General features: G+C 15.5%; 5 protein-coding genes across 5 annotated transcripts, besides 69 other annotated features; 4 read left to right on the top strand and 1 right to left on the bottom strand. All coding sequences in view use genetic code 6, as the record gives it.

The window, feature by feature from the left end:
- Position 1: part of a microsatellite that runs on past the window's edge.
- A 2,432-nt stretch (positions 2-2,433) lies between these two features.
- Positions 2,434-2,460: a microsatellite.
- A 984-nt stretch (positions 2,461-3,444) lies between these two features.
- Positions 3,445-3,486: a microsatellite.
- Positions 3,487-5,604: 2,118 nt separating this feature from the next.
- Positions 5,605-5,683: a microsatellite.
- Positions 5,674-7,128, top strand: IMG5_201960 (kinesin motor domain protein; the record flags this gene model as incomplete). The annotated part of the gene is made up of 5 exons (XM_004023914.1): positions 5,674-6,026; positions 6,075-6,285; positions 6,335-6,709; positions 6,778-6,933; positions 7,063-7,128. Exons 1-5 carry the CDS (start codon positions 5,686-5,688, stop codon positions 7,126-7,128), a joined length of 1,149 nt encoding a protein of 382 aa, XP_004023963.1. The 5' UTR covers positions 5,674-5,685.
- A 719-nt stretch (positions 7,129-7,847) lies between these two features.
- Positions 7,848-7,916: a microsatellite.
- A 243-nt stretch (positions 7,917-8,159) lies between these two features.
- Positions 8,160-8,206: a microsatellite.
- Positions 8,207-8,597: 391 nt separating this feature from the next.
- Positions 8,598-8,635: a microsatellite.
- A 95-nt stretch (positions 8,636-8,730) lies between these two features.
- Positions 8,731-8,771: a microsatellite.
- Positions 8,772-8,953: 182 nt separating this feature from the next.
- Positions 8,954-8,991: a microsatellite.
- A 189-nt stretch (positions 8,992-9,180) lies between these two features.
- Positions 9,181-9,274: a microsatellite.
- Positions 9,181-9,278: a microsatellite.
- Positions 9,185-9,237: a microsatellite.
- Positions 9,185-9,278: a microsatellite.
- Positions 9,199-9,322: a microsatellite.
- Positions 9,202-9,311: a microsatellite.
- Positions 9,214-9,255: a microsatellite.
- Positions 9,323-9,481: 159 nt separating the features above from the next.
- Positions 9,482-9,543: a microsatellite.
- Positions 9,482-9,567: a microsatellite.
- Positions 9,482-9,585: a microsatellite.
- Positions 9,482-9,611: a microsatellite.
- Positions 9,518-9,609: a microsatellite.
- A 99-nt stretch (positions 9,612-9,710) lies between the features above and the next one.
- Positions 9,711-9,749: a microsatellite.
- A 333-nt stretch (positions 9,750-10,082) lies between these two features.
- Positions 10,083-10,160: a microsatellite.
- A 17-nt stretch (positions 10,161-10,177) lies between these two features.
- On the top strand, positions 10,178-13,175 carry IMG5_201950 (hypothetical protein; the record flags this gene model as incomplete). The annotated part of the gene is made up of 10 exons (XM_004023913.1): positions 10,178-10,396; positions 10,450-10,552; positions 10,606-10,694; positions 10,750-10,860; positions 10,917-11,680; positions 11,784-12,136; positions 12,183-12,523; positions 12,582-12,814; positions 12,877-12,967; positions 13,107-13,175. The coding sequence occupies 10 exons, from the start codon at positions 10,178-10,180 to the stop codon at positions 13,173-13,175; spliced, it is 2,373 nt and encodes a 790-aa protein (XP_004023962.1).
- Positions 11,116-11,155: a microsatellite.
- Positions 11,699-11,774: a microsatellite.
- Positions 12,669-12,743: a microsatellite.
- Positions 12,819-12,869: a microsatellite.
- Positions 12,969-13,051: a microsatellite.
- A 142-nt stretch (positions 13,176-13,317) lies between the features above and the next one.
- Positions 13,318-13,375: a microsatellite.
- Positions 13,376-13,865: 490 nt separating this feature from the next.
- Positions 13,866-13,916: a microsatellite.
- A 528-nt stretch (positions 13,917-14,444) lies between these two features.
- Positions 14,445-14,518: a microsatellite.
- Positions 14,519-15,396: 878 nt separating this feature from the next.
- Positions 15,397-15,445: a microsatellite.
- Positions 15,407-15,457: a microsatellite.
- A 469-nt stretch (positions 15,458-15,926) lies between these two features.
- Positions 15,927-15,982: a microsatellite.
- Positions 15,983-16,178: 196 nt separating this feature from the next.
- On the top strand, positions 16,179-18,144 carry IMG5_201940 (hypothetical protein; the record flags this gene model as incomplete). The annotated part of the gene is made up of 8 exons (XM_004023912.1): positions 16,179-16,264; positions 16,323-16,407; positions 16,465-16,549; positions 16,596-16,698; positions 16,786-16,879; positions 17,046-17,660; positions 17,709-18,023; positions 18,073-18,144. 8 exons carry the CDS (start codon positions 16,179-16,181, stop codon positions 18,142-18,144), a joined length of 1,455 nt encoding a protein of 484 aa, XP_004023961.1.
- Positions 16,258-16,321: a microsatellite.
- Positions 16,268-16,312: a microsatellite.
- Positions 16,268-16,318: a microsatellite.
- Positions 16,272-16,334: a microsatellite.
- Positions 16,725-16,761: a microsatellite.
- Positions 16,881-16,924: a microsatellite.
- Positions 16,894-16,958: a microsatellite.
- Positions 16,902-16,983: a microsatellite.
- Positions 16,902-17,009: a microsatellite.
- Positions 16,970-17,019: a microsatellite.
- Positions 18,025-18,071: a microsatellite.
- Positions 18,145-18,208: 64 nt separating the features above from the next.
- Positions 18,209-18,234: a microsatellite.
- Positions 18,235-18,295: 61 nt separating this feature from the next.
- Positions 18,296-18,335: a microsatellite.
- Positions 18,330-18,377: a microsatellite.
- Positions 18,378-18,423: 46 nt separating this feature from the next.
- On the bottom strand, positions 18,424-20,070 carry IMG5_201930 (phosphoribosylpyrophosphate synthetase, putative; the record flags this gene model as incomplete). The annotated part of the gene is made up of 9 exons (XM_004023911.1): positions 18,424-18,506; positions 18,550-18,748; positions 18,834-19,094; positions 19,154-19,306; positions 19,359-19,478; positions 19,524-19,565; positions 19,620-19,696; positions 19,760-19,809; positions 19,865-20,070. The coding sequence occupies 9 exons, from the start codon at positions 20,068-20,070 to the stop codon at positions 18,424-18,426; spliced, it is 1,191 nt and encodes a 396-aa protein (XP_004023960.1).
- Positions 18,751-18,779: a microsatellite.
- Positions 19,097-19,139: a microsatellite.
- Positions 19,098-19,151: a microsatellite.
- Positions 19,308-19,352: a microsatellite.
- Positions 20,071-20,173: a microsatellite.
- Positions 20,081-20,183: a microsatellite.
- Positions 20,086-20,126: a microsatellite.
- Positions 20,087-20,162: a microsatellite.
- Positions 20,087-20,173: a microsatellite.
- Positions 20,139-20,201: a microsatellite.
- Positions 20,202-20,232: 31 nt separating this feature from the next.
- Positions 20,233-20,299: a microsatellite.
- Positions 20,300-21,050: 751 nt separating this feature from the next.
- Positions 21,051-21,121: a microsatellite.
- On the top strand, positions 21,120-23,684 carry IMG5_201920 (protein kinase domain protein; the record flags this gene model as incomplete). Its single annotated transcript, XM_004023910.1, has 7 exons — positions 21,120-21,253; positions 21,299-21,551; positions 21,696-21,989; positions 22,070-22,798; positions 22,851-22,991; positions 23,045-23,184; positions 23,237-23,684. 7 exons carry the CDS (start codon positions 21,120-21,122, stop codon positions 23,682-23,684), a joined length of 2,139 nt encoding a protein of 712 aa, XP_004023959.1.
- Positions 21,584-21,649: a microsatellite.
- Positions 21,584-21,666: a microsatellite.
- Positions 21,585-21,665: a microsatellite.
- Positions 21,585-21,691: a microsatellite.
- Positions 22,004-22,035: a microsatellite.
- Positions 22,213-22,260: a microsatellite.
- Positions 22,480-22,558: a microsatellite.
- Positions 23,685-23,953: 269 nt separating the features above from the next.
- Positions 23,954-24,016: a microsatellite.
- A 1,391-nt stretch (positions 24,017-25,407) lies between these two features.
- Positions 25,408-25,458: a microsatellite.
- Between the last annotated feature and the right edge of the window lie 455 nt (positions 25,459-25,913).

Here is a 25,913-nt window from a genome sequence, read left to right as displayed (position 1 = left end):
ATTATATATTTCTAATTTAATGTTTAATTTTATATATAATATGAAAAAAAAAAAATTATTTATAACCTTAAAATATAGCATTTGTAACAATCATATAATTAATAAATATAAATAATATAATTTTAATAATAATTATTTATCTTTAAAAAATAATTCTAAATATCAATTATTATTTATATAATTTTATTTTCTTTTATATTATATAATTTAATAAATATTAAAATTTTTAAATTATTTATATTTAAAAAAATATAATATTAACTAAGTTCAAATATTTAAGAAAAAAATAATATTTCTAACATGAATAATTAAGAAAGCTATAAATAAACATATCAAACATCTATTTATTTAATTTATTAAATTTTAATCCTACTTTATTTTTTTAATCTTAAATTAATTTAATAAACAGATTTAAGAAATGTAGACATATAAAATATAAACTATAATTTTATATTTAATAAAAAATTATTTAATTATTTTTTTAATTCATAAATAATTTTATACATTTAACATATATTTAATAAAAAAAATTGAATAAATATGAATAATAATAATAATTAAAAAGTAATTAAATAGTACTTTTTATAATTAATTATATTTATTTAAAATTATTATATATGATAAAGTTTTTATTATTTATTTTATTTTTAAATTAAAGAATAAGATAATTTAGTTAATTGGATTTTAAATAATGGAGGTTAATTTAATGGTCTAAAAATAATTCAGTTTGAAAAAAATAATAAAGGCATAATTTCAATATAATAATTTAAAAAAGATTCAATAATAATATAAGTTCCTTTAAAAACAATTATAACATCTGATTTAGCAAAAGAAAAATTTTAAATAACTTAAGAAACTAATTTATTATCTCCATAACATACTTACTTATCAATATTTTTGTTAAAAGAAAAACAATTGAAAAATGATTCTTTTTGGTTTCCATATATAGACCTATTGCCTGAAAATTTGGAAAACTTTCCAATATTTTTTAAAGAAAAAGAATTAGAATTATTAAAAGGATCTCCTTTATTAAACTAAATAAACGAAAGAATATAAGATATATAACACGACTATGAAAAAATAAAAGATTTAATACCATAATTTACTTTAGAGGATTTTACTAAAGCCAGAGTTATTGTATCATCTAGAGTATTTGATATAAAAATAGATTTTTAAAAAAACATATCTTTGATTCCATTAGCTGATATGATGAACCATAAAAATAATTAACAACAAACTGAATGGGAATATGATTAAAAAAACGAATTTTTTACCATAAAGGCACTAATGGATATACAAGAAAACGAATAAATATATTTTTCATATGGTAATAAATGCAATTCTAGGTTCTTTTTGAATTATGGGTTTCTAAATTTAGATAATGCATTATATAATAAAATACCTATATGTATTTAATATAATATTAATGAAAACGAGAGAAAAAAAAATGCTAGGCTAAAATTTCCCGTCTTAAATAATACAAAGAATTACTATTAATTAAGATAGTGATATAAATTTAGAATTTATGGGTTTGATTAGATTTTTAATTTTAGAAGACTCCAAATTATTAGATTTATTATGGAATATTCATTAAAAAATCTAACCTTAATAGGAATTTTATTTGCCTAAAAAAACTCCTCCTTTGAATATTTAGAATGAAATTTTAATGTGGGAAAAAATTAGCTAAATATGCGTCAATACTATTTTTTAGTATAATTGTTCTTCTTTAAAAGATAAATAATTATTAGATAGTGATTAGCTAGATTATAATGAAAGAAATTGTATTTATTTTCGATTTGAAGAAAAGTTAATTTTGGAATTTTATATAGAAATGTCATATTAAATAATAGAAATTTTATAAAATATTAAAAATATTATTAAGTATTTAGATGACAATAAGAATAAAAAATATGAGAAATATATTCATGAGATTATCTTAAAAAAGTTAATTTAAAAATGAAGATTTTTATTTGATTTGTTTATATATTATAAAAACTATTTTGTTTAAATTTAATTTTACTTAATTTTTGTATTGTTTAAAAATATTTAATTTTTTTTTTGTATACTTATATATATAAAATATAATAAATTTTATTAAATTACAATAATGAGAAAAGTTAGATCTTTACATAATAATGATAATAATAGTGAATAAAATATTATTGGATTTGATTAAAACTAATCTTTAAATAATAATAAATTTAAAGAAATTTCATAATTAAAAACTTCACGTATTTTATCAAAGGTTTCATTACCATCAATATAAAAATAAGAAGAAAAAAAACTTAAAAAATATTATAAGTTATATAATTAATAATTAGTTAAAATAAATTAAAAAAACAAAAAAAAAAGATCTAGAAATGTATAAGATTTTCTTGGAAAAAATACAAATTTACTTGAATTACAAAAAATAGATACAGACGTCTTTTTTTAAAAAAATAAATAAAAAATAAATAAAAATAATTTTAGTAATTGGATTTAAACAGAATCACTAAATGTTTAAAATAATTAAGAAAATAAATAGATTATTTAAAAATAAAATGTTAAGAATAATAATAAAATATCGAATTTATATAAGTTTATTATCTCATAATATATTCATTAATTTATTTGTTTATTTTTTTAAAAAGAAATAAAATTAGTAATTGAGTATTAAAGAAAACTTAATGCATAATCAATTATCAAATTTATATTAAGTTTTTTTTACTTTTGATTATTGGATTATTATAAAAATATTAATATATTTTTTAAATATAGGTTTAGCAAAATTTAAATATTTAATTAGAATAAGTATAATAAAAATAAAATGAAAGCGAATAACTTAAAAAGTCATATTTACATATAATATAAAGAATGAAAGTATCCATATATGTTATTTTAATCTTCAATTTTTTTTAATAAAAAAAAGGGCGATATATAAATATATTTACATAAGAGTTAAAATAAATAATAAAAAAAATTAGTATAAAATTAATAATTATTATAATTCCTTTAATAAAACGATTTTAAAAATAAACAAGAATAAGAATAGTCTAAGTTAGCGATAAAAAATATATAAAAAGTAAAAAAAATAATATAAAATGATATATTCTTTATTTCTTTTTAAATAAAAGTCTGTTAAAAATCAATAATAATAAAGAAAAAATGATTAAGATATACTTGAAAAAGAACAAGTTAAATTTATTAATTAATAAAAAAATCAGTAAATAATTTTTGTTATTTATTTATTAATTTATTATAAAATAAATAGTGAATAAAGATAAATTAGATAAATTTAACTTGCAGAACAAACATAAGACGAAATAAATAAAATGACTATTGTATTTTTAATTTTTATATATTATACAATATTTCTTTTTTAAGAATAAAATTAGATAAATATATTTTGTAAATAAGTTTCTTAAAGCATGTCTAAAATAAAAAATAAAATAACTGATGATTTAGTATCAAAAATATTAGTATTCTTATCAATAAATTAAGTCTTCTACAGTATAATAATTCAATTATAATTAAATTATCCATTTTATTTTATTTTTATAAAGGGAATTAATGATATTGATGATATTTCAAATAAATATTTAAATAAAGAAAATAATTATTAATCTATAATTTATTTAATATAAAATAATGAATAAAAAATACAATAATTAAAAGAAGAAAACAATAAATTATAAATTTAATTTTAATAACTAAAAAATATTGAAAATGAATTGCATAATCATAAAAAGCAAAACACAATAGATACCTGTTTTTCTAATAAATATTAATTAATTAAATAAAAAGCTGATTAAGCAATTCTTAAATAAAAACAATCTTATATTTGGGGAATTAATATTTTATCAAAAATAGAATTGGTTGTTTTTTGTTTTACTTTAATTAAAATAAATATAAATAAAGGTTTTAGGAATTAATAAAGGTAACATTTAAGAATATAAAAAAATTTATTAAGAAAATAATATACTTGGATTATTAAATTAAATTTTTATATATTTAAGAGAAAATATTTTAAATAAAACTTTAAAAGTAATTTTTTTTTTTTTCCAAATAAAAAATTAAATTTGACTATTATAATTTATAAAAATTAAAGGAATAAAAATAAATGGTTGAATCTTATGTTAAAATTAAATAAAATAAAATTAATTTAGTAGGATTTAATAATAAAAATACAATAGATAAAAAATCAAATACTTTTCAAAAAAATCAAGAAGAATAAAATGAAAGTAATGATTGTTAATGAAAAATTATAAGAATATAAAAAAAACTAACAATAAGATATAAATATATATTTATTTTATTATAAATAATTAAATGAAAATTATTAAATTTTTTCTATTATTAAAAATAAAAAAGAATTTATAATATTTATTATAATATATAATTTTAAAGATAATTATTTTATATATATATATATTATTATTTATAAAAAAATTAAATAATATAAACATAAGAATAAAAAAAGCAATTAATTTTTTTTATAGAAAAAATATTAAATAATAAATATTTTTAATTTAGAGCTTCAATTAAAATTATTTTTTTATTAAAACTAAAATAAATATGAATTCTAAAAAATCTATTATTATAATAGGAGGAAGTGGAAATTTAGGTATTTAATTTTTTGCTTTTTTTAAATAAAAAAAATAAAACTTATAAAATTACAAAGGAAGGGGACTAATAAATGTCTTAAATGAAAATTATCAAACAATAAATATTTCGTTTACAGAAAATGCATAAGCATAATAAAATATAATTTTAGACCATTAGCAATATAATAATAATGAACATTTATTAAAATTAAAATAATAAATTAATTAAATAATTGGAGATAATAAAGTTTAATCTATTATATGTGTAGCAGGTGCTTGGGATGGAACCTCAATTAAAAATGAGAATATATTATAAATTTATGAAAAAATGAATTTCGCAAGTACTTTACCGTCAATACTTGGTATTTATTTCTTTAATGTATTTTCGAAAAAAAAAAAAAAAAAGCTGCTTATTTATCAACTTATTTTATTGATACAAATGGTATAATTTTATTTACTAGTGCTTTTTCTTCAATTTAAAATAACTATGATATTAATAATATTGCTTATTTACTTTGTAAAAATAGTGTTAATTTAATAGCTAAAAGTTTAGTATTTACAATTATTTTTAAAAGAAACAACTATTATTATTATTTTTAAAAAAAGGCTAATTGTAAAGAATTACCTGAAAATAGTAAAGTTATTACTTTGCTTCCGTATAATATATATTATTATTTATTTTTTTATATAATAAAATATAAAAAATAAAGTAAAATTATTGACACACCAGAAACAGATAAGCCATGCCTAATTCTAATTTTAAAGAATGGGCAAAAATAGACCAAATTTCAGAGTTAATTAAAAGTTGGATTCAGGGATAAAATTAAGTAAAAAATGGTGATTTTATTATATTAAATGTTATAAACGAATAAATTTAAATTGAAATTTAATGAAAAAAAAATGTTTTTTTCTATATATATTATTTATTTTATATTTCAAAAGTAATATATTTTGTATTATTTATCAAAATAAAACAACAAATAAGTTTTTATAAAAATTAACCATACATATCTAAGTAAAATATTAAAAATAAAAAGTAAATTTAATACTTATTAATAACAATAATAAAATAAATAAATTATTAATAATAATAATTAAAAAAATGAATCAAAATAATATTTTTGTTGCAGTAAGAAAAAGACCATTAAATTAAAAAGAAGAAGAATAAGCTTAATTTGCATAAATAGTAGAAATATAAAATAATACATAAATAAATTTACTTGACCCAGAATAAATAAGTCAAAAATACAATTTAAATGCTAATAATATAAGTAAGAATAAATTTAAAGAAAATCATTTTACATTTGATATTGTATTTGATGAAAATATATCTACTAAAGAAGTTTACAAACAAACCATTTTTTAATAAATAAATGATATTTTAGACGGCATAAATACTACTATTTTTGCATATGGCGCAACTGGAGCAGGCAAAACATATACGTAAGTATATATATTTATATATATATATATTTATATTAAAAAAATTAGAATGATTGGATAAAAAGATGAATAAGGAATAATTAATTTACTATTAAATGATCTGTTTTAATAGATATAAAATAAATAACTAACACATAATGTAGAAATAAAATTAGCTTATATGGAAATCTATAATGAAAATTTAAGAGATTTATTATCTACAGAAGGAAAAAATTTAGACTTAAGAGAAGACCCTAAAATCGATTAAATATAAATACATGTATATATATCAAAAAAAAATATATGTGTTTTTTATGAAAATAAAATAGGGATTAACAGAAATAAATATAAATAGTATTAATGATTTAAATGAATATTTGAAAATAGGTGCCAAAAATAGGACAAAAGATTAAAGTTTTTAAAATGAATTTTCGAGTAGATCCCATGGAATAATATAAGTATATATAGAATGCCAAGATAAAGCTGAAGGAATCAAAACAGAAATAATTTGTTCAAAATTAAGCTTAGTAGACTTAGCTGGATCTGAAAAAGCTTGGGCTAATAAAAGTAAAAATACAAAAATTGAAGGAGTTAAAATTAACCAAAGTCTTTTAACTTTGGGAAATTGTATATAGGCTTTAAGTGAAAATTCTAAAGGGGGTTTTATTCCTTATAGAGGTTCTAAATTGACTAGACTTTTAAAAGCATTTTTTATATAAATATATATTTTTTAATTTTTTTTTTTTTTTTTAAAAAAAAAATATAATAAAAGGACTCTTTAGGTGGAAATTGTAGAACTTTTATGATAGCAAATATTAGTGGAAGCATATTGTGTTATGAAGATACTTATAATACTCTTTTATTTGCTAATAGAGCAAAAAATGTAAAAGTTTGTGTATAGAAAAATATTATTGAAAAAAATAATCATGTATCTAATTATGCATTTATTATTGAAAAACTAAATAAAGAAAATGAAAATTTAAAATAAGTTCTAAATGAAAAGAAGTTTGAACTTTTATATTTTAATTATTATATGATTTTTTTTATAAATAAAAAGAGTAACTTCAATTCCAGAATAATATATAGAATTAGAAAATTTGATAAAAACTCATTTTTAAGATGAACAAAAATGTTTAAAATAAATGGAAAATAATTCAGATAATGAAGAAATTTTGGATGACTTAAAAGCCAGGTATTATGCATTAGCCGATTTTAGAAAAAGTATAGTCTAAAAGATTAAAAACAGTAATTTAAATTAAAAAAATATGCTCAGTTTGAATAATTTATTAAATTTTAATGAAATAAATTCTATTAATTTAGAAAAAAAAATATTGTGTAAAAATCTCGAAAAAATAAATTAATAATAAGATAGATAAATATATCTTCTTGCAGATAAACTTTTATAAAAAGAAGGGAGAATTGATAGTAGTATTGTATAAAAATAAAAATATTTTAAAGATGCTAAAGTTATACTTTAATCTTTTCAAAATTTGGAGACTTTTGAAAGTAGATTAGTTTAATTTGTAAAAAATAAAAACAATTAAAATCATAAAAGCTTAACTAATTTCGATAATAGTTCAGACTAATCTTAATAAAATTCAAATTATTAAACTTAGGATATGTTTAGTAATAATATTAGTCATAATATTAATAATGATAATGATAAATTACCTAAAATATAAATTAGAAGAAATCAAATTATATCTAGTTGTTAAATTGAAACAAACGCAGATTAAAGAAAAGCTATACTTTAAAATCTTAATTAAAAATTGTAAAAAAATTTGTAGTTTTATATGAATTAATGATTTTTTTTTTAATATATATATATATATATATATAAATTTTAATTAATATATAAAAAATAATTATTTATTTATTTATTTAATATAAGAAAAAATATATAATTTATTTTTAAAACTTATTATATTTTATATATATATTTTTTAATTTTATATTTTTTTTTAAATAATTTTAAAAATATATATATTATTATTTATAATTAAGAATAATTAGATATATTAAAATAAAAATTATATTTTAAAAATTAGTTAAAATTTCAATTTTTTATTTATTTATCTATTTATTTTTTTGTTCTTATTTTATTCATATATTATAAAATAATATGTAATTAATTTCGCATTCTATTATGTTTTTATTTATTATTTATTTTATAATTAAATTTATTATTATTTCTATAATTATTTGTTTTCTTAATATTTTTATATTATTTTTTTTCTAAATTAATTATCTTTAATTTGTCTTTCTAATTTTATCACTTCTAAAATTTAATATTTTTGATATTATTTATTATTAAAGATTTTTTTATAATTAATATTTATATTTTTATTTCCTATAAATAATTTATATCCTTAATATATTTTTCATAATTATTATTATTTCAAAGAAAAGTATTTTTAAAATATATCACTTAATGATTATTTTTTGTTATAAATAAAAAAAAATCTTTTTCATATACTTACTTTTTTTAAAAACATAAAATTTTACTTTGTTTTAATTCTTTTATTATTTTCCAATAAATTTTTTAATATCAAAATAATTTCAAATATAATTCACTGAAATTATTAATATAGCATGATTATATCAATATTTTATGATTAATCTAATTTTTAATATAAAAATTAATTATAAATATCATTTTTTTATAAATTATATTAAATATTAATTTAATTTAATAATTAATAACATTTATTAAACTTTTTTTTAAATTCATTTAATTATTTATAATATTCATTTTTTTATTAATAACTAATTTTTTATAAATATAAAATTAAAAATATAAATATTATATATTTTTATTTGAATATTTTATAAATGATACTAATTCTAATTTATGATTTTTCTATTTGAAGAGAAAAAAATTAAATAAAACAAAAATTAAATTTTTAATTTCTGTAAACAAAATTATATAATTAATAATTATCTTAAAGTAAATATATTTCTATTTATATAAATAATTTATATTTATGTTAAACTCTTAAACACTTTCTTTGGTTGAACCTATTCTTTCGCTAATAGATAAATGAATTATTTATATTTATGAATATACAAAATTATTAAAAAATTATATTAATAAAGTATAATTAAAATGTGATTAATAAAAGCAAATATAAGATATTTTTAAAATGTAAAAAATTTAAATGCAAGATCATTAATGAAATAAAAAAATAATATCAAAAAAAATATATATAAAATAAAAATTATAATAAAAAAACAAATTTATTAATAAAAATAAATAATAAATAAAAATAAAATTTTATTTTTAAATAAAAATATATTTAAAATAAATAAAAAATTTAATGTAAAACAAAAAAAACATATGATTTTTATAAATATTGAAAAAAAAAAAGTATTAAAAATTTTAAATCTAGAATGTATAAAAAAAATATTTATATGATTATAAATAAATATAGATATAAGATAAAATGAAAAATGTGTATATAAAATTGGATATATGAATATTTATAAATATATATATGTATATATGTATATATTTATATATATATATATTATATTATATTAAATTATATAGATATTTATTTATTTTAAATATTATAATATAAATTTATTTTTAATTTATTTATATTTCTTTTTTTTTTTATTTTAATATTCACTTTTTATATTTAAAAAATATTTTATTATTATATTCTATATATAATTTTATATTATCTTTATTTTTTTTTAGCAATTTTTTTCTTTTTATTTATTTTTTTTATTTAATTTATTATAGATTATATTACATTAATAAAATTGTTTAACTAATCTAATAAACTATTTATTATTCATATATCTTTTTCATTTTATTATGTATTTAATTTTGTAAAATATTGACTTTGTTCTTAAATTATTTTATTTTTGATACTAATTTTAATATTTTTTTTATGCCATTCTAATAATATATTTTAATTTCCTTATATCCTTAAATTTTTTTTATTTCTTTTTATAGAATTATATATTTTTTTTTTTCTGGCTTATTTTTTTTATATTATGTAATAAAAAATTAGTTGTTTGTTTTGTTTTTTTTATTTTTGATTTTTTTTTTATAAAACTTATACTATAAAAAAAATAACTTTATTTTTTTTAATTATTTTTTTATTTAAAAAAATAATTTATTATTATAAATTATTTATTTATTTATTACAAAATATTAAGAAATGTCCGATTTACCAAAAATTAAAAAAGATATAAAAAAAGAACCCCCAAAGCAAAAGAGATTTTACATAGGTTCATTAAACACAACTTTAGGACAAGAATTAGTAGAAAAATTAAGAAATTATAATATAAATGATGAAAATCCACATATTATAGTAGGATCATTATCTAAAGCATAAACTGATAATCCCGTACCAAAAGGAGTATTTAGAGTTATAGATGTAATATAAATGAAGCCAAATTATATATTTTATTTTTTTATTTATACAAAAAGACTAAAAAAGTAGATTTTTTATCTAAAGTTTTACTTGATTCTGATATTATTATATATGATTTAAATACATGTGATTTAGAAGAAGCAGAATTCGCAATAAAAAGTATATTCATACAAATACATTTATTATTTATTTATATTTATTTTTTAAAAAAGTATTTAAAATGGGAGAATATAAAGATGAGAAAATTTTAATTTTTATTTCTAGTATAATGGTTTGGTCTAATACTCCCTTAAAAGAAAAAGTATATGTTTTTTAAAAAAAGTATATATAATAAACAAATAAATATAACAAATAAGAAAGAAGGAGATGATGCAAATGAAGAATAAGAAGAAGGTTTAGAAGAGCCTTAAAGTGAAGAAGATGAAAATGCACCTCCTCCATAATAAGAAGAAGAAGAAATATAAAAAGTATTAATTAAAATATATTTAAATACATATATATATATACTTAAAAAAAAAAAAAGAAAACTTATATAAGATATACTGAAAAAGATTATACTTAAAGAAATCCATTACCCAAATATGAAATTTTAAAATCTTTAGAAACATTGTGTATATCAGCTGGAAATACAAAACCAAATTTGAAAACATATGTATTATGTGCTGGTATATAATATGGTAATGGCGAAGATGTTTTATATGAACGTTATTTTAAGGTATTTTTTTTTTAATAAAATAAAAAAATTTTAAAATAAAATAAAAAGTAAGCTTGGCTTTAAAATCCTAAAGAATTATTAATATTCGGAGAAGGAAAAAATAGAATTCCGAGTATTCATGTTAAAGATTTAGCAACTTTTGCATAAAAACTAACCGAAAAACAACCTAATTAAAGCTATATTTTTGCCATAGATCATAATTAAAAACCTACCTAATTAAGTTTAGTAAAAGCCATAAGTAAAGGTTTAGGTACTGGTCTAGTTAAAAATATTGGATATGAAGAGGCTCTTTAATATGAGAATTTTGATGTTTTTACAGTTGATGTGAGAATACGACCAACTAAAGCATTTGATTAGTTCCTAAGTTAAGAAGATGAAGAAGAGGAAAATAATGAAGAAGAAGAAGGGGTTGAGAAGAAAGAAAAATTCAAATTCGAATGGCATTGTAAAGAAGGATTGCCTGCAAATATTTAAAAATTAAATAAATAATTTAATGACTATAGATTCTTAAAACCTAATAAGATTTTAATTTGTGGACCTCCTGCTAGTGGAAAGAGTTATTTTGGAGAACAGTAAATACATATTTTTAAATATATAAACATATATACATATATACATATATATATATATATATATATATTTAAATATATATATATGTCATATATACTATTTTAGATTATCTTAATATTATAATATACCACATATAAAAATTCAACAAGTAATAGAGGAAATAAAAAATGCATAAAATGAATTGTCTGAAGAAATAAAATAATACTGCGAAGAATAAAAAGAAGCTTTAATAGAAAAAGCTTAATACGAATTCGAAATTGAAAAAAAAAAAAAAAAAGGAAAAAAAGTTGATCCTGAATAATTAGTTTTTGATCCTTCTAATATTATTGTTAGATTAACTGATGAATAATTATAGAAAATTTACAGATGGAGACTTTCCTAAACTGATTGTTTAAATAGAGGATATGTATTAGATGGATATCCTAAAACTTTTGTACAGGCTAGAGCAATATTTTTAAGTAAATATATATATTTATTATATAAAATTTTTATTTTATTTTTAAGAAAATAAGCCTAATGGTGAAGACGATAATTAAGATGATGAAAATGCTGAAAAAATTGTAGATGAAAATATTATGCCACAAAGCGTAGTTTTTTTTGATGGAAGTGATATTTTTCTTAAATAGAGGATTAAAGAATTACCTGAAGAGGAATTATAAAATACTCATTATAATGAAGAGGGTATGAATAGAAGATTAGGCTAGTTTAGGAAAGATAATTTATAATATACTGGGAATCCGATTCTTATTGATTTTTTTAAGGAAAATAATGTTGATGTTTAATAAGTTAATGTTTTTAATAAAACCAATTAAATTTTTGATAATTTAAGAAGTTACATTGAAAGAGTAATTTTTTTTTAAAAAAAAATACTTATATTATATTTTTTTGTATATTTTTATATAGAATGGTGCTTTTAATAATTATATGATACATTAAACATATGAAGAAAAATAAAGGGTAAAAGAATTAGAAGAATAATTAAAATTGTAAAAAGAAAAGGAATAAGAAGAAGAAAGAATAAGAAATTAAAAAGAAGAAGAATCTAGGAAATTATAAGAAGAAGAATATAATATAAAGATGGAAAAAATTAAAAATACTGAAAAAGATAAATTAAATGAAAAATCTTACTATTTAAGGTTATATTTAATTTTTTTTATTTTTTTAAATAGTTTTTTATTTATTTTTTATTTAAAAACAGATAGTATTTAGCTGATAATGTTGTACCATTCTTAACTGAAGGATTAATTTAATTATGTAAAGATCATCCATAAGACCCAGTTGATACTTTGGTATATATATAAATATATATATATTAAATATAAAATATATATATATATATATATATATATTTATATATATATTTATATATATATTTATTATTTTTAAAGATATATTTATTTATTAACAAATAAAAAAAAAAAAAAAAAGGCTTAATATCTATTTAAAAGAAGTTTATAAGTAAAATTTCCTAATCCTTAATAATATAACTAATATTGAAAATATTTTTCTTATAAAAAAATAAAATATTAATTTATGTTTAATATTTTTTTATAAAATGTTTTTATATTATAAATAGTAATAGAATATAAATTAAATACGCAATAAATAATTTATTATATATATAATTAATATTTTTTTAAAAAAAATATAAAGTATAAAAATATATAATATAAGAAAAAATTAAGTAAAAATAAATAAATTTAATAATATATAAATTATTCAAAATATACAAATTTATTAAATATTTTTTATTTTTTCTTTTATATCTTTTAATAAATAATTAAATGAAAAAAACTTTATATTTAATTATATTATACTATTTTTCTTTTTATTAACAAAACAAAATGTTTTTTAAACAATATTTATTATTTAAACAAAAAAAATACTTTAAAAATCTATATTCGAATATAAAATATTAATCATTTATTAAATTAACATAATATATTAATTTATTTATTATATATTGTTTTTATAATTTTAATAAAAAATTAAAGATTTAAATTTATAATACGCGTGTAAAAATTACTATAATAAAAAAGATATTATGCAATAACATGAATTATTAGAATAATTATATATAATATGCTTTTATAAGAATATAAAATGTTTAATAAATAGTAAATTTATAATTAAAAAAATATAGAATATTAAAAGCTGCTACAAGGAAGAAAAGAAAAAATTATAAATTAAATGGGAAGATCTAAAATAATAAATAGGAAATGCGAAAAAAATAAATAGAGGAATAAATAAAAAAAGAAAATATTTAGTATTTATAAAAAAAAAAGTCATAATAATGACAATATATTACATATTTGTAATTATCAAATAAACTATTATTTTTTTTATTAAAATTAACAATTTTATAATCTATTTATTATTATTATATCGAAAATTTATTTTTATTCTTAACGTATTTCATATAATTTATGAAATAGCTAATATTATTTTTTTTTTTAAATATTAATAACAAAGCAATAAACTTTTTTTTTAAAAAAAGATGAATATATATAAGCACAAAAATAATTTAATGAATTATTTTCGTAATAAAATATTATAATAATTTTTTTAAAACTAATACTTTTTAATTTCAAGAAAAATATATTTATATTGCAATCATTTAATTATGAGTTATACATAAAAAATATATTTATTAAAAAAGGACAGATAAAGACTTTTATTAATATTTAAATTAGAAAGATAATGTCAGAAAAAAAATATTAAGCGAAATAATGTTTAACAAATAAAAAATGAATTAGAACTCATAAATTAATAATTTTAAGTTTATATAAATTAAAAATATCTTAATAATTTTAAGTTTATATAAATTAAAAATATCTTAAAGAATTTTTAAATACTCAATGTTTTAATTAAATGATTTAAAGTTTAAAAATAAATAATTTAATATTTTTAAACAAAAACAAATAAAAAATTCCAAGAATAAATTTAAAATTATCAAATATTAATTAAAACTTTTTATCTTAAATAAAAATTATAAATAATTAAGAAAAAAACTCCAAATAAACTGAAATCTAAAATTATATATAGGATAAAATTTCAGTTTAAAAAGTTTTCTAATTTTATGATTGGTTTTATTTTAAATACCATTTTAGATATAAATTTAATTTATTTAATTAAATTCTAATTTCTTTGAATTCCCAAAAACTATATTATGATAGAACTTATTTATGATTATTTAAAATTTACAGTAGCTCCTGGGTCTGGTTATAAAAATTTATGTAAAAAATTAGGGTGCAAAAATATTTCTATATTGGAAATATTGATTAATAGTAACTTATTGAAAAGCTTGTAGAAAGAAAATTATATTTTATAATTTAAAGTTTACATTAGTTAAAATAAATTAATTTTTAAAGATGCTTATGGAAGTTTTTATTAATTAAACAGTTAATACTAATTAAATTAAGAGGAAAATTAATATTTTGAGTTTAGTTTAAATGAATTTCTGCCGTTAATAATGTTTTAATTAATAAAGTTGTTTGTAATTTTGTGAATATTATTTTATAATAGAATTTATATATTAATTTTTAATTTTTTTTTTATTTTACATATATATTTAATTTTAATATGAATTTTTTTTAATTTTAAAGAAAAAATTCATTAAGTTTTGTCTTATTAATTACTTTCTTTTAAACAGCTTTTAATTATATTAATTTATTTTTTTAATCCTTTAATAACTATAATTTAATCTTCCTTTATTTTTTATTTGTTTATTTTAACATTTTTATTATTTTTACGTATTTTTTATTTTTTACAATTTTATTTAAGTTTATTTCTGATTATTAATTTAAAAATTTTTCTCTTGTTTTGAATTTTTAAAGTTATTCACAGTCTATTTTTTATTCATCTTTTTTCTATTATTATTTATATCAAACAATAAATATTTTTAATATAAATTCCTTTTTTATAAATTAATTACTTTCTTTATATAATCTTCTAAATGTAAATGCAATTCTTTGCTTATATTTTTTTTTAATTTTCAGTATTTTTCAATTTTACTTTTTCCCATGCTTCCTTTCTTTATATTTTATTTATTTTCTCCGTTATTAATATTTATTATACCTAGAATTATATATTCTAAATGCTAAATTTTACATTCCTTTACCTTCCAAACCGCTTAATGCTTTATTTAATTCAATAGTTTTTACTTTTTATTTAAAAAAAATTAAATATTTATTTATAATAATGTAATACATTCATAAATTTATTCTTTTATATTCATTTGTATTTTTTTTATTTGAAATATTAATAAAATTGATTATTTAGATATTTATTAAATATTATTATTTTTTTTTTAAAAAAAAAAAAATAGTAAAATTATTAAAAATCAATTTCTTATTAAAAAAAAAAAAAAATCACTAAAAGATTTAATGTTATTTTATTAAAAATCAGTTTCAATAATTTTATTTAAAATTTCTTTTTAAATATATATAGATAAAAATAGTTTAAAAAAAAAAAGAACAAATAAAAGGAACATAAAAAAAAATGCACAACTATAATGTAGATAGTAAATATTAATATACTTGTAGAATAGGTAATTGGAGTGAAGAATAAGAATTAGATGAATATAAGTAAAATATAAATATAAATATAAATAAATAAATATAAAATAAAAAATAAATAAAATAGAATGAAAGAATATTTAAGAAAAAAAGAAAGATAAAACCTTGTAAGCACTTAATAAGAAGAGAAATTATACACAAGCTTAAATGATGTTTTAAAAAATAAATTATAAAAAAAATATTAATTTAAATATATAAATGAATATTAGGCTGCATTAACTTATTCTTAAGATGGATTAATAAGATTTGGAGATAGAATAATGCTTTAAAGTTTAAGTGCGCAAGGATTTGTAGGTTGATTAAAAAACATATATTTATTTTATTCTTAACAAAATAATAGCATGTGATATTTATGATAAAATAGTTGGTTAAAATGAAGCTTATGCTATAAGTGTAACCTAAAACCTTAAACCATAAGTTAGATCAGTATTTGAATTATAAAGGTAATTTTTTTTTTTTAAATAAAAATTAAAAATATATACATAAATATATATATAAAAATATATTATTTTTTTAATAACGAAATTAAGATATGATAAAGAATAAGATTTTTATTAAGATGATATAATACATTATGGATAATAATTTAGAATATAAATAAACAAAAGATTATTTGACAAAGATGTAATAAAAAATGCAAATATTAATAAAAATATGAAAATATAAATATATAAATATATAAAAAAAAATAATAATATAAATAAATGAAAAAATTATATATATATATATACATATATATATATATATATATATATTTATATATAAAACATTACTTTTATTTTAACTTAAGCTTTTTATTTCCAGTTGCCACATAACTCCTTAAAAATCTGCCAAATTTTCTGCTAAATAAGAAGTATGTGCTATTAACCAAGATACAATTAGTACAGTTTGGGTATTTGAATATTCAGATCCTAAACTAAGATTCGAAATGAAAGGATAACCAGTAAACGCACATGAACCTGTTTTAATAAAACATGTAATAACTAATTAATGGTTAGCATGTAATGATTAAATAATTTATGATAATTAATATGGGTTAGAATACGAAATATATTGCCATTCTTATTTAACACATAATAAGACTTAAAATTTAATAGCTGAAAAAAGTGGGAGAAAAACCATTGAAACCCCAATGAAAAATTAACATCTTTTTAATCATTTTAAAGTCTTTACAAGTTTTTAACCTGAATCGAATTTCGATGATACTTTTGTTAGATAAAAAAATGCTCCTACATCGGAAGATTTACTTGTGAAATTAAAAAGATAATTAAGAATAAGAGGTCCTTATGGATTTAGCTCTTTTGCTCATGTTTTTTATGGATTAGATAAATAAAATTTAAAAGTTCTTCCTAATAATCTTTTTATTTAAGCTTTTAAAATTTTTGGACTTAGTATTTAAGATTAAGTAATTTTTTATATTTTTTTATTTCTTGATTTATTAATTCTTTTTTAGGATATATAATAATTAGTTTTATAATATTAAAATTAAAATAGAAGTATTAATTATTAAGTGTTTTTGAATTAATTAAGAGGATAATTAGATTAAAATAGACTTGATTTAATTGAAAAAGCTTATTTGATAATTAAAGAAAAGTTAGGAAAAATAACACTATTTGGATTAATTGAATTATTCAAAAAATAAAAACATCCTGATGTTCTTAAAAAATATAATACTGAAAAAGAAGTTTTGAATGATTTTATAATTAATTGGGGTAATATTGATTAATATAGTGAAATTAATTAAGAAGTCTTTTAGAATTATTATCATGTTTTTAATTTTTTTAATTCTGTTTTATTTTATTTTAATTTTTTTTTAGAATTTTAGTATTTCAGTTGATAAAGATGATTATTTTGAAGCTGTTATGAAAAACGTATGGGATTTAGAATGAATAATTTTAAAAGTATACATTAAAAAAGTAATAATATATAAAGAATTCTAATTTTTATTAATAAATATATATATATATATATATATATATTATTTTTTTATTCTATTTATTAATTATTTTATTAATTAAAGTAAAAATATTTTATTTGATGATATTAATATATATATTATTATATTAAAAATATATATTATAAATTAAATAAAATAAAAATTATTTAAACTAAAAAAATAAAATTTAAAAGACATAAAACTTTTGTTAATAATAAAAGTAAAGTTAAAATCATTTAATGTTTGTTCTATTAAATAAATCTGCAATAGATTACTTTTTTTAAACTCTATAAATTGTTTCTGCCAAAATAGGAGCTTTTTTTAAAAAAATATATATATAATAAAAAAAAAATCTTACCCACAGAAAGTCTTGTAATTTTATCAATTTCTTCCTCTCCTGGTTTTTTCGGTGTTGTATTAGTAACAATAATTTTCTCTAATTTAGAATTTTTAATATTATTTAAAGCATTTCCTGAAAACAATCCGTGAGTAGCAAAACAACTAACACTTTTAGCTCCAAATTCTTTGAGAGTTTTAGCCGCTTCACAAAGTGTTCCCTAAAAAAAAAAAAAAAAAAAAAAAAAAAAATTTTAATAGAATAAATAAATTATAAATATAATTATTTATTTTAAAATAAAATACAGCAGTATCAATCATGTCATCTATAATAATTGCATTCTTTCCTTCTACAGATCCTACAAGATTCATTTAAGCGATTTTTCCTGGAGCTTCTCTTTATTTAATAATCATAGCAAGTGTACATTCATTATTGGCCTTTTTATTTAATATTTCTTAAAATTTTTTTGCTCTGGCCACACCACCTGCATCAGGACTAACAACCACTATATTATTTAAGGTTAAATCAGTTTATTAAACAAAATAATTAAGTGCTACTAAATTTGCCTTTTTTATTTTTATTATTATTATTTTTTTTAATTTTATTTTTATATTAGTTTATTTACTTCTAAGTTATCTACAGGTACTCTGGGTCCGAAAAATCCTTATATTTATCCACAATGTAAGTCTATACTTATTACTCTATCTACTCCTACAATTTCTAATAATCTAGCTACATCAGCTGCACTAATTGGAACTCTAGCAGATGTTTTTCTATCCTTTTTTTATAATATTTTTTTATTATTATTTTTTTATTTTTATTTTATTAACTTAACGAGAATAACCGTAATATGGAACTAAAACATTAATTCTTCTGGCTGATGCTCTTCTTAAAGTTGCAACTAAAAGGAGTAATTCCATTAAATTTTCATTTACAGGGGCACATGTAGGCTTTTTATTAATTAAATATTATTATTATTTTTTTAATTTTTTTACTTAAATTAAATAAACATCTTTACCTCTCACACTTTCATTTATCTTTTTTTTATTTTTATATAAATAATTTTTTTTATTATATGTATTTTCTTTTACTTGAATATTAACTTCTCCGTCAGTAAATCTTCCAACTGTGCATGCACCAAGTTAAATTCCAAGTATTTTAGCAATTTCTTTTTAAAATATATAATAAATTAGTTTATTAACTATTTCATTAATTTATTTTTTGTATATACCTTAAGAAAGTTCAGGATTTGCATTTCCTGTAAAAAGAATAACATTATCACTTTTAAAAGTATTTATTTTTTTAAAATAAAATTAAATATTTATTTTATTTTTACAAAAAGTTATCTAATTCTGGTATTTTTCTTTTGAATTATTCTTAAAGTTTTGAATCAAATCTATCTGAGTTTTCAGCATGTACTATATTCCAATTTTTATATTATTAGTTAAATTAATATAATAATCCTAAAGCTATTATTTTGGGTGTATTTGAAGATTTGAAATTATTAAAGAATTTTTATGAAAATAAAAAAAATCTTTTCATTTTTATAATAATATTTTATTTTATATTATTATATATTATTTTATATTTTATATATTTAATATAATAAATATATTTAATTTATTTTATATATTATCTATATTTTTTTTTAATATTATAATATTAATTTTTTTTTTTATTGTTTATCAATTTTATAAATAATTTTTTTTTAATTATTTTATTTATTTATTAGTTATTATTTATTTTATTTTTTTAATATTTTTTAGATATTAAATATATTAAATTTGAGTAATTTCAGAAAATAATAGATTAAAAATAAAATATAATTATTAAAATAAATTATATTTTTTAATAATGATTTTGCAAAATTTATGTTTATACTATAAAAATAAATTTAAATATTTATTTTATAATAAATAAAACTTAATTTTATTTACTAAATTTATACATTAATTTATAAATTTTATTTAGATTTTTTTTTTAAATATTATAATAAATAATATATTTTTATATTTTTTAATATATTATAATTGAATTTTATTTAAAAATAAAATTATTTTTTAATACACAAAAATATATATATATATATAAATACTCTCTAAATAAAAAAATACTATAATTTTAAAAGTTATAAAAAATACATATTTTTATTATAAAATATAATAAAATGATTATAATTTATATAATATTTTAATTAATCTTATTATAAATTATTCATATATTTATTATAATTGTACTTTTCTTATTATATAAATTTATTTGAAAATATTTCTTTTTAATAAAAATTATTATAAATCATTTTACAAATTAATTTATAACATTCAAATAACAATAAAATATAAATATTTAGATTTCAATATATAGAAAATAAATAATTATTAATTTAAATATATATATAATAAAATAATACTATATGCTTATTAATAAAATTGCGTTTACATAATATTTGTTAAATAAAAATTTAAACTTAAATATATTTAAAAATTAAAAAAATGAATATATTAAATCTTATATACAAAAATAAATAAAAAAATTTTTAATAAAAAAAATTAATAAAAGAAAAAAAATTCAAAATAATAAATAAATTTAAAATGGAAGACTAATTAAACATACCATTAAAAGAATCAGAAATGTAACAAATTAAATTTTAAAATAATTAAAACGAAGTATAAGATGAAGAAAATGATAGTGAAGATGAAGGAATAGAAGACTATAATATAGGAGGGTTTATAAAATTATATTTTTTTAATTTTTTAAAGAATATAAAAAGATATCATCCAGTTCATGTAGGAGAAGTTATTTAAAAAAGATATGTGATAATTTAAAAATTAGGATGGGGACACTTTTCAACAGTATGGCTTTCCAAAGATTTTAAATATAATACATATGTAGCATTAAAAATATAGAAAAGTGCGCCACATTATTTAGAAGCCGCATATGATGAAGTCGAAATATTATAAAAAGTTGCAAAATAAGCAAGTAATCCGGAATGGATAAAAAGTTTAAAAGAATATTATAAAAATGTAATTAAATAACATATATAATAAAAAAAATAATATATATTTATATATATATATATTTATATATACATATAAAAATATTTATATACTTATTTATATATTTATTAGTTTATATATAATTTTATATTAATTATTATATTTTAAAAGGATCTTAAGAAAAAATCTTTTACAAGAGATGATTGTTAAATTATTTAATTATTAAACTCTTTTCTTTATTAAGGACCTTATGGTAATCATTTTTGTATGGTCTTTGAAATTATGAGTGTTAATTTATTAGAAATTATTAAAAGATATAATTATAAAGGAATTCCAATTCATTTAGCTAGAATAATTGCAAAATAAGTACTTATAGGGTTAGATTTTTTACATAGGTTTTGTTAAGTTATTCATACGGATTTAAAACCTGAAAATGTTTTAGTGTGTTTGACATAGGATGAAATAGTATATATATGTTTTTTTTTTATTATTATCTTTTTTTATTACTTATTTTAAATTAACAATATTTTTTATTAAATATAAAGAAATAAATTGTTGAAAAAGGATAACTTGAAAATTGCAAAAAAATGTCAGAAAGAATTAAATAATATTAAATTTAACATAAAATTTATATAGAAGACAATTTCAAAAACAATGAAACTGATTTAAATTTATTTTAAGATTAAATTTCTGAAAATAATAATAATTCTGATAATAATAATTTATCTGAAAATAAGGAAAAAAATTAAGATTAATAAAATTAAAATAATGAAGAAAAATAAGCTCTAACAAAATAGTAGAAAAAATATTAACGAAAAAAAGCTGCTTAAAAACGCAAAAAATAAAAATTGAAAGAAGAAAAGTAAATCAGTGAGTAATAAAATTGTAAAGATAATAATAATAAATAAATAAATGGAGTGTAGAATAAAAGTAAAATATAAAAAAATATAAAATCATAATAATAATAATAATAATAATAATAATAATAATAATAATAATAATAATAATAGTAATAATAATAATAATAATAATAAGATGAAGAAATTTCATAAAAATTAGATGATGTTCCTGATGAAATAAAATATAAATTTGATAAGTAAAATAAAAAATAATTTAATTATATATTTTTTCTTTAAAATAAAAATAGTTATTGTGGAAGAGGAGAAAGAATTGATGAAAATATAAAAGTTAAAATTGCAGACTTAGGAAACGCATGCTGGACTTATCATCATTTTGCAACAAAAATATAAACAAGATAATATAGAAGTCCTGAAGTATATTTATAATATTTTTATACATTTTTATTTAATTATTAAAATAAAAAAGTCTATTATAGGTATTCATTATGATACAAGTACTGATATTTGGTCTTTTGCTTGTATGATGTTTGAAATGATAACCGGAGATTTTTTATTTTAGCCAAGAAGAAATCCAAATTTTAGTAAAAATGAAGACCATTTAGCACAAGTAATTTTAGTTTTTTATAATAAAATATGAAAATAATAATAAAATATATATAGATTGAAGAATTAATAAAAAAATTTCCTAAGAGGTTTTCTATGGCAAGTTAAAAATCTAAATAAATATTTGATAATTAAGGAAATTTAAGAAAAATACCTGTTTTACATTATTGGCCTTTAAGAAATGTTTTGATAGAAAAGTTAATAAATTAAATAAAAAAATTATTAAAAATTATTTATTTTTAATTTTAGATATTTATTTAAATAAGATGAAGCTAGTTTATTAAATTAATTTTTAATGGTAATGTTAAAAAGTGAACCATTGAAAAGGGCTTCTGCTCAATAAGTTTTATTAGAATCTGGTTGGTTAAAAGCAAAGGCAAATTATTTGTTTAAATATACAGATTAAGAATTTCAAAGATATATGGCCAAAAAATAACTTCTTAGTTATGATGAAGTTTAATTAAGCTCTAATGAGGCGCAAGATTCAGACATTTACGATGCAGATAATTCAGTAAATAGTGAATAAAGTGCTGACGATGATGCTTTTTACGGAGAATGTAAATAAAAATTTGATTATAAATTAGTAGATAGATCATTTACTAATTTGGGTTATATTGGATATGGGGATGGTATTTAATTAGAAGAATTAGATTAAAATTCAAATTGGTAATTTGAAAATTTTTAAAAATAAAAATGAAAAATGAAATAATAAAATTTTACTTTTTTTTTTTTTTTTTTTTTATTAATATTTCATAAATTTTTATAAAATTCTTTTCCGTTTTTGGATAATTGTTTTAAATTATAGTTTTTTTTAAATGTAATGTCTTATATTATATCTTCATATTATTTTATTTTAATATTATTTATTAGTTTTTTATTAGTTTATTTTTTTTAATTTTATTTTAAAATTTCCTTATTAATTCCTTTATTTTCATTAACTTTTTATTTTATTTATTTAAGTAAAACATATATATATATATATATATATATATATATATATATATATATATACATATATATATTTATATACAATATGCATATTTTTCGAAATCTAATTTATTGTAAATATAATCTTTTTCTTTTCCATCATTCTAAAGTTTTTCTAATTCTTAATTATAAATATTGTTTCCTTTAATCTTTATTTGAATTATTATTATTTTTTTATAAAAATAAATATATTTATTAATACGATTAATTAATCAATATTTTCTTTATTAACAAAAACTATTTGATTTTCAAGTTTTTCTTTGTTTTAATTAATTTATTGAGCTAATAATTATAAAGCTTTATTTTCTTTAAATAATTTTTTTTATTTTTTTTAATAAGTTTATTCTTAAATACTTTGTTATATTATTTCTATTGGTTAATAAAATTATTAATTTTCTTACATAGAATATATATTTATTAGAGATTATTTTTATAAAAAGTTAGCCCTTTTATTTATTTTTTCCTAAGAACGAAATTCTTTTTCATCTTTATTTATCAATTTATACCATAAATAATTACCATGTTTATTTTCTTATAAGCTTTCACAAGCAATTTGCATTTCTTTTTTTTTTCTGAATATTTTGGAAGAATTATACATTAAACTTTCAGAAAAAAGTCTTTTTTATTAAGAAGAAATTGCCTATATTTTTTTTCCACAAAAATCAACATAATTTTAATGTTTTTCAATTATTCTTTTATCTTTAGTAAATAAATTATATTATTAAAAATTTAGAGTATCTTTTTAATATGAAATTCTATTTTTTGTAGCTTCCATTTAATATAATAAGTTATTTTTACTTATTTAAGTAAATTCAGAATAGTTTTTTTTTTATGTTTTTTGTTTAAATTCTATCCTGTATTATTTGAGTAACTTTTAAAAGGCAAAAATTAGTTTTTTGTAGTATTAGTTTTTATTTCTGAAAAATTATTTTCTTTTTTTATTATTTTATTTATTTTCAATATATATTTTTTAAAAAAATAAAAACTACATTTTTATTCTTAAAAACTTACAATTTCTTCAGTATTATTTAGTTTCGAAATTTTTGTTTAGTCTTTATCCAAAATTTTTTTCATATTTTCAAATTTTTTTAATTATTTACAGAAAATTCTGGGAGAACCAACTATAGAATAAGGAAATAATTTTCCTTAGAAAAATTTAGGTCCTGTATTTAATTCTATATATTAATTTTAAATTTTTTTGGTTTTTTCAGTAAATATATTCCTTTAAGATTCTATATTTTCATTATGTGATTTTTAGAATAAAACTTGGTTTTCTGGGAGTTTCTATATTTTAATAAATTTATGTTTTTAATATTCAGAACTTTTATTATTCAAAAATTCTTTTTTTTATAAAAAATCATATTAATTTAATCCTTCAATTTAAGTAAAAATTTAATTTTATAAAGGAAAATTATTTTTTTATTATTTCATTTTTTTTTTTATTTATATAAAAAAATAATTTTTTATACTTATTTATAAAAATATAAAAAGTAAAAAACATAAAGAAATTTTCAATTTTTATGAAAAATATTATCTTTGATTTCTTATAATTCTTCTTTTTTTTATTAATATTTTCTTAAAATTTCTTAAGCTTTATTATCGAAATCTAAAATTTTCAAATTCTTAATTGCCTCTTAAACCCTATCATTACTATCGCAAATATTTCTAATAAAAAAAATAGACCATTCTCTTTACAGAGGATTATTCTCATCCATTTAAGTAAAACTTAAACACAAAGTTAAATAATCATTATCTAAAATATAATCTTGTGCAAATTTATTTATATGAACTGCATTAGTTAAAAACCTCAAAATAGTTGTAAATAAATCCTAAAAACTATCTACAGAAAAAAATTTTAAACAACAATTTTTTTTCAAAATCAAAGGAAGATTTGGATCATAATTTTATGAGTTTAATTTTCCCATATATTAAAAGAATT

The sequence above is a fragment of the Ichthyophthirius multifiliis genome, assembly GCF_000220395.1.
Source record: "Ichthyophthirius multifiliis unplaced genomic scaffold scaff_1120509251427, whole genome shotgun sequence".
In the NCBI taxonomy this organism is placed as follows: domain Eukaryota; phylum Ciliophora; class Oligohymenophorea; order Hymenostomatida; genus Ichthyophthirius; species Ichthyophthirius multifiliis.
The sequence above is the reverse complement of the archived record's forward strand: the minus strand, read 5'-3'. Positions and strand labels throughout refer to the sequence as shown.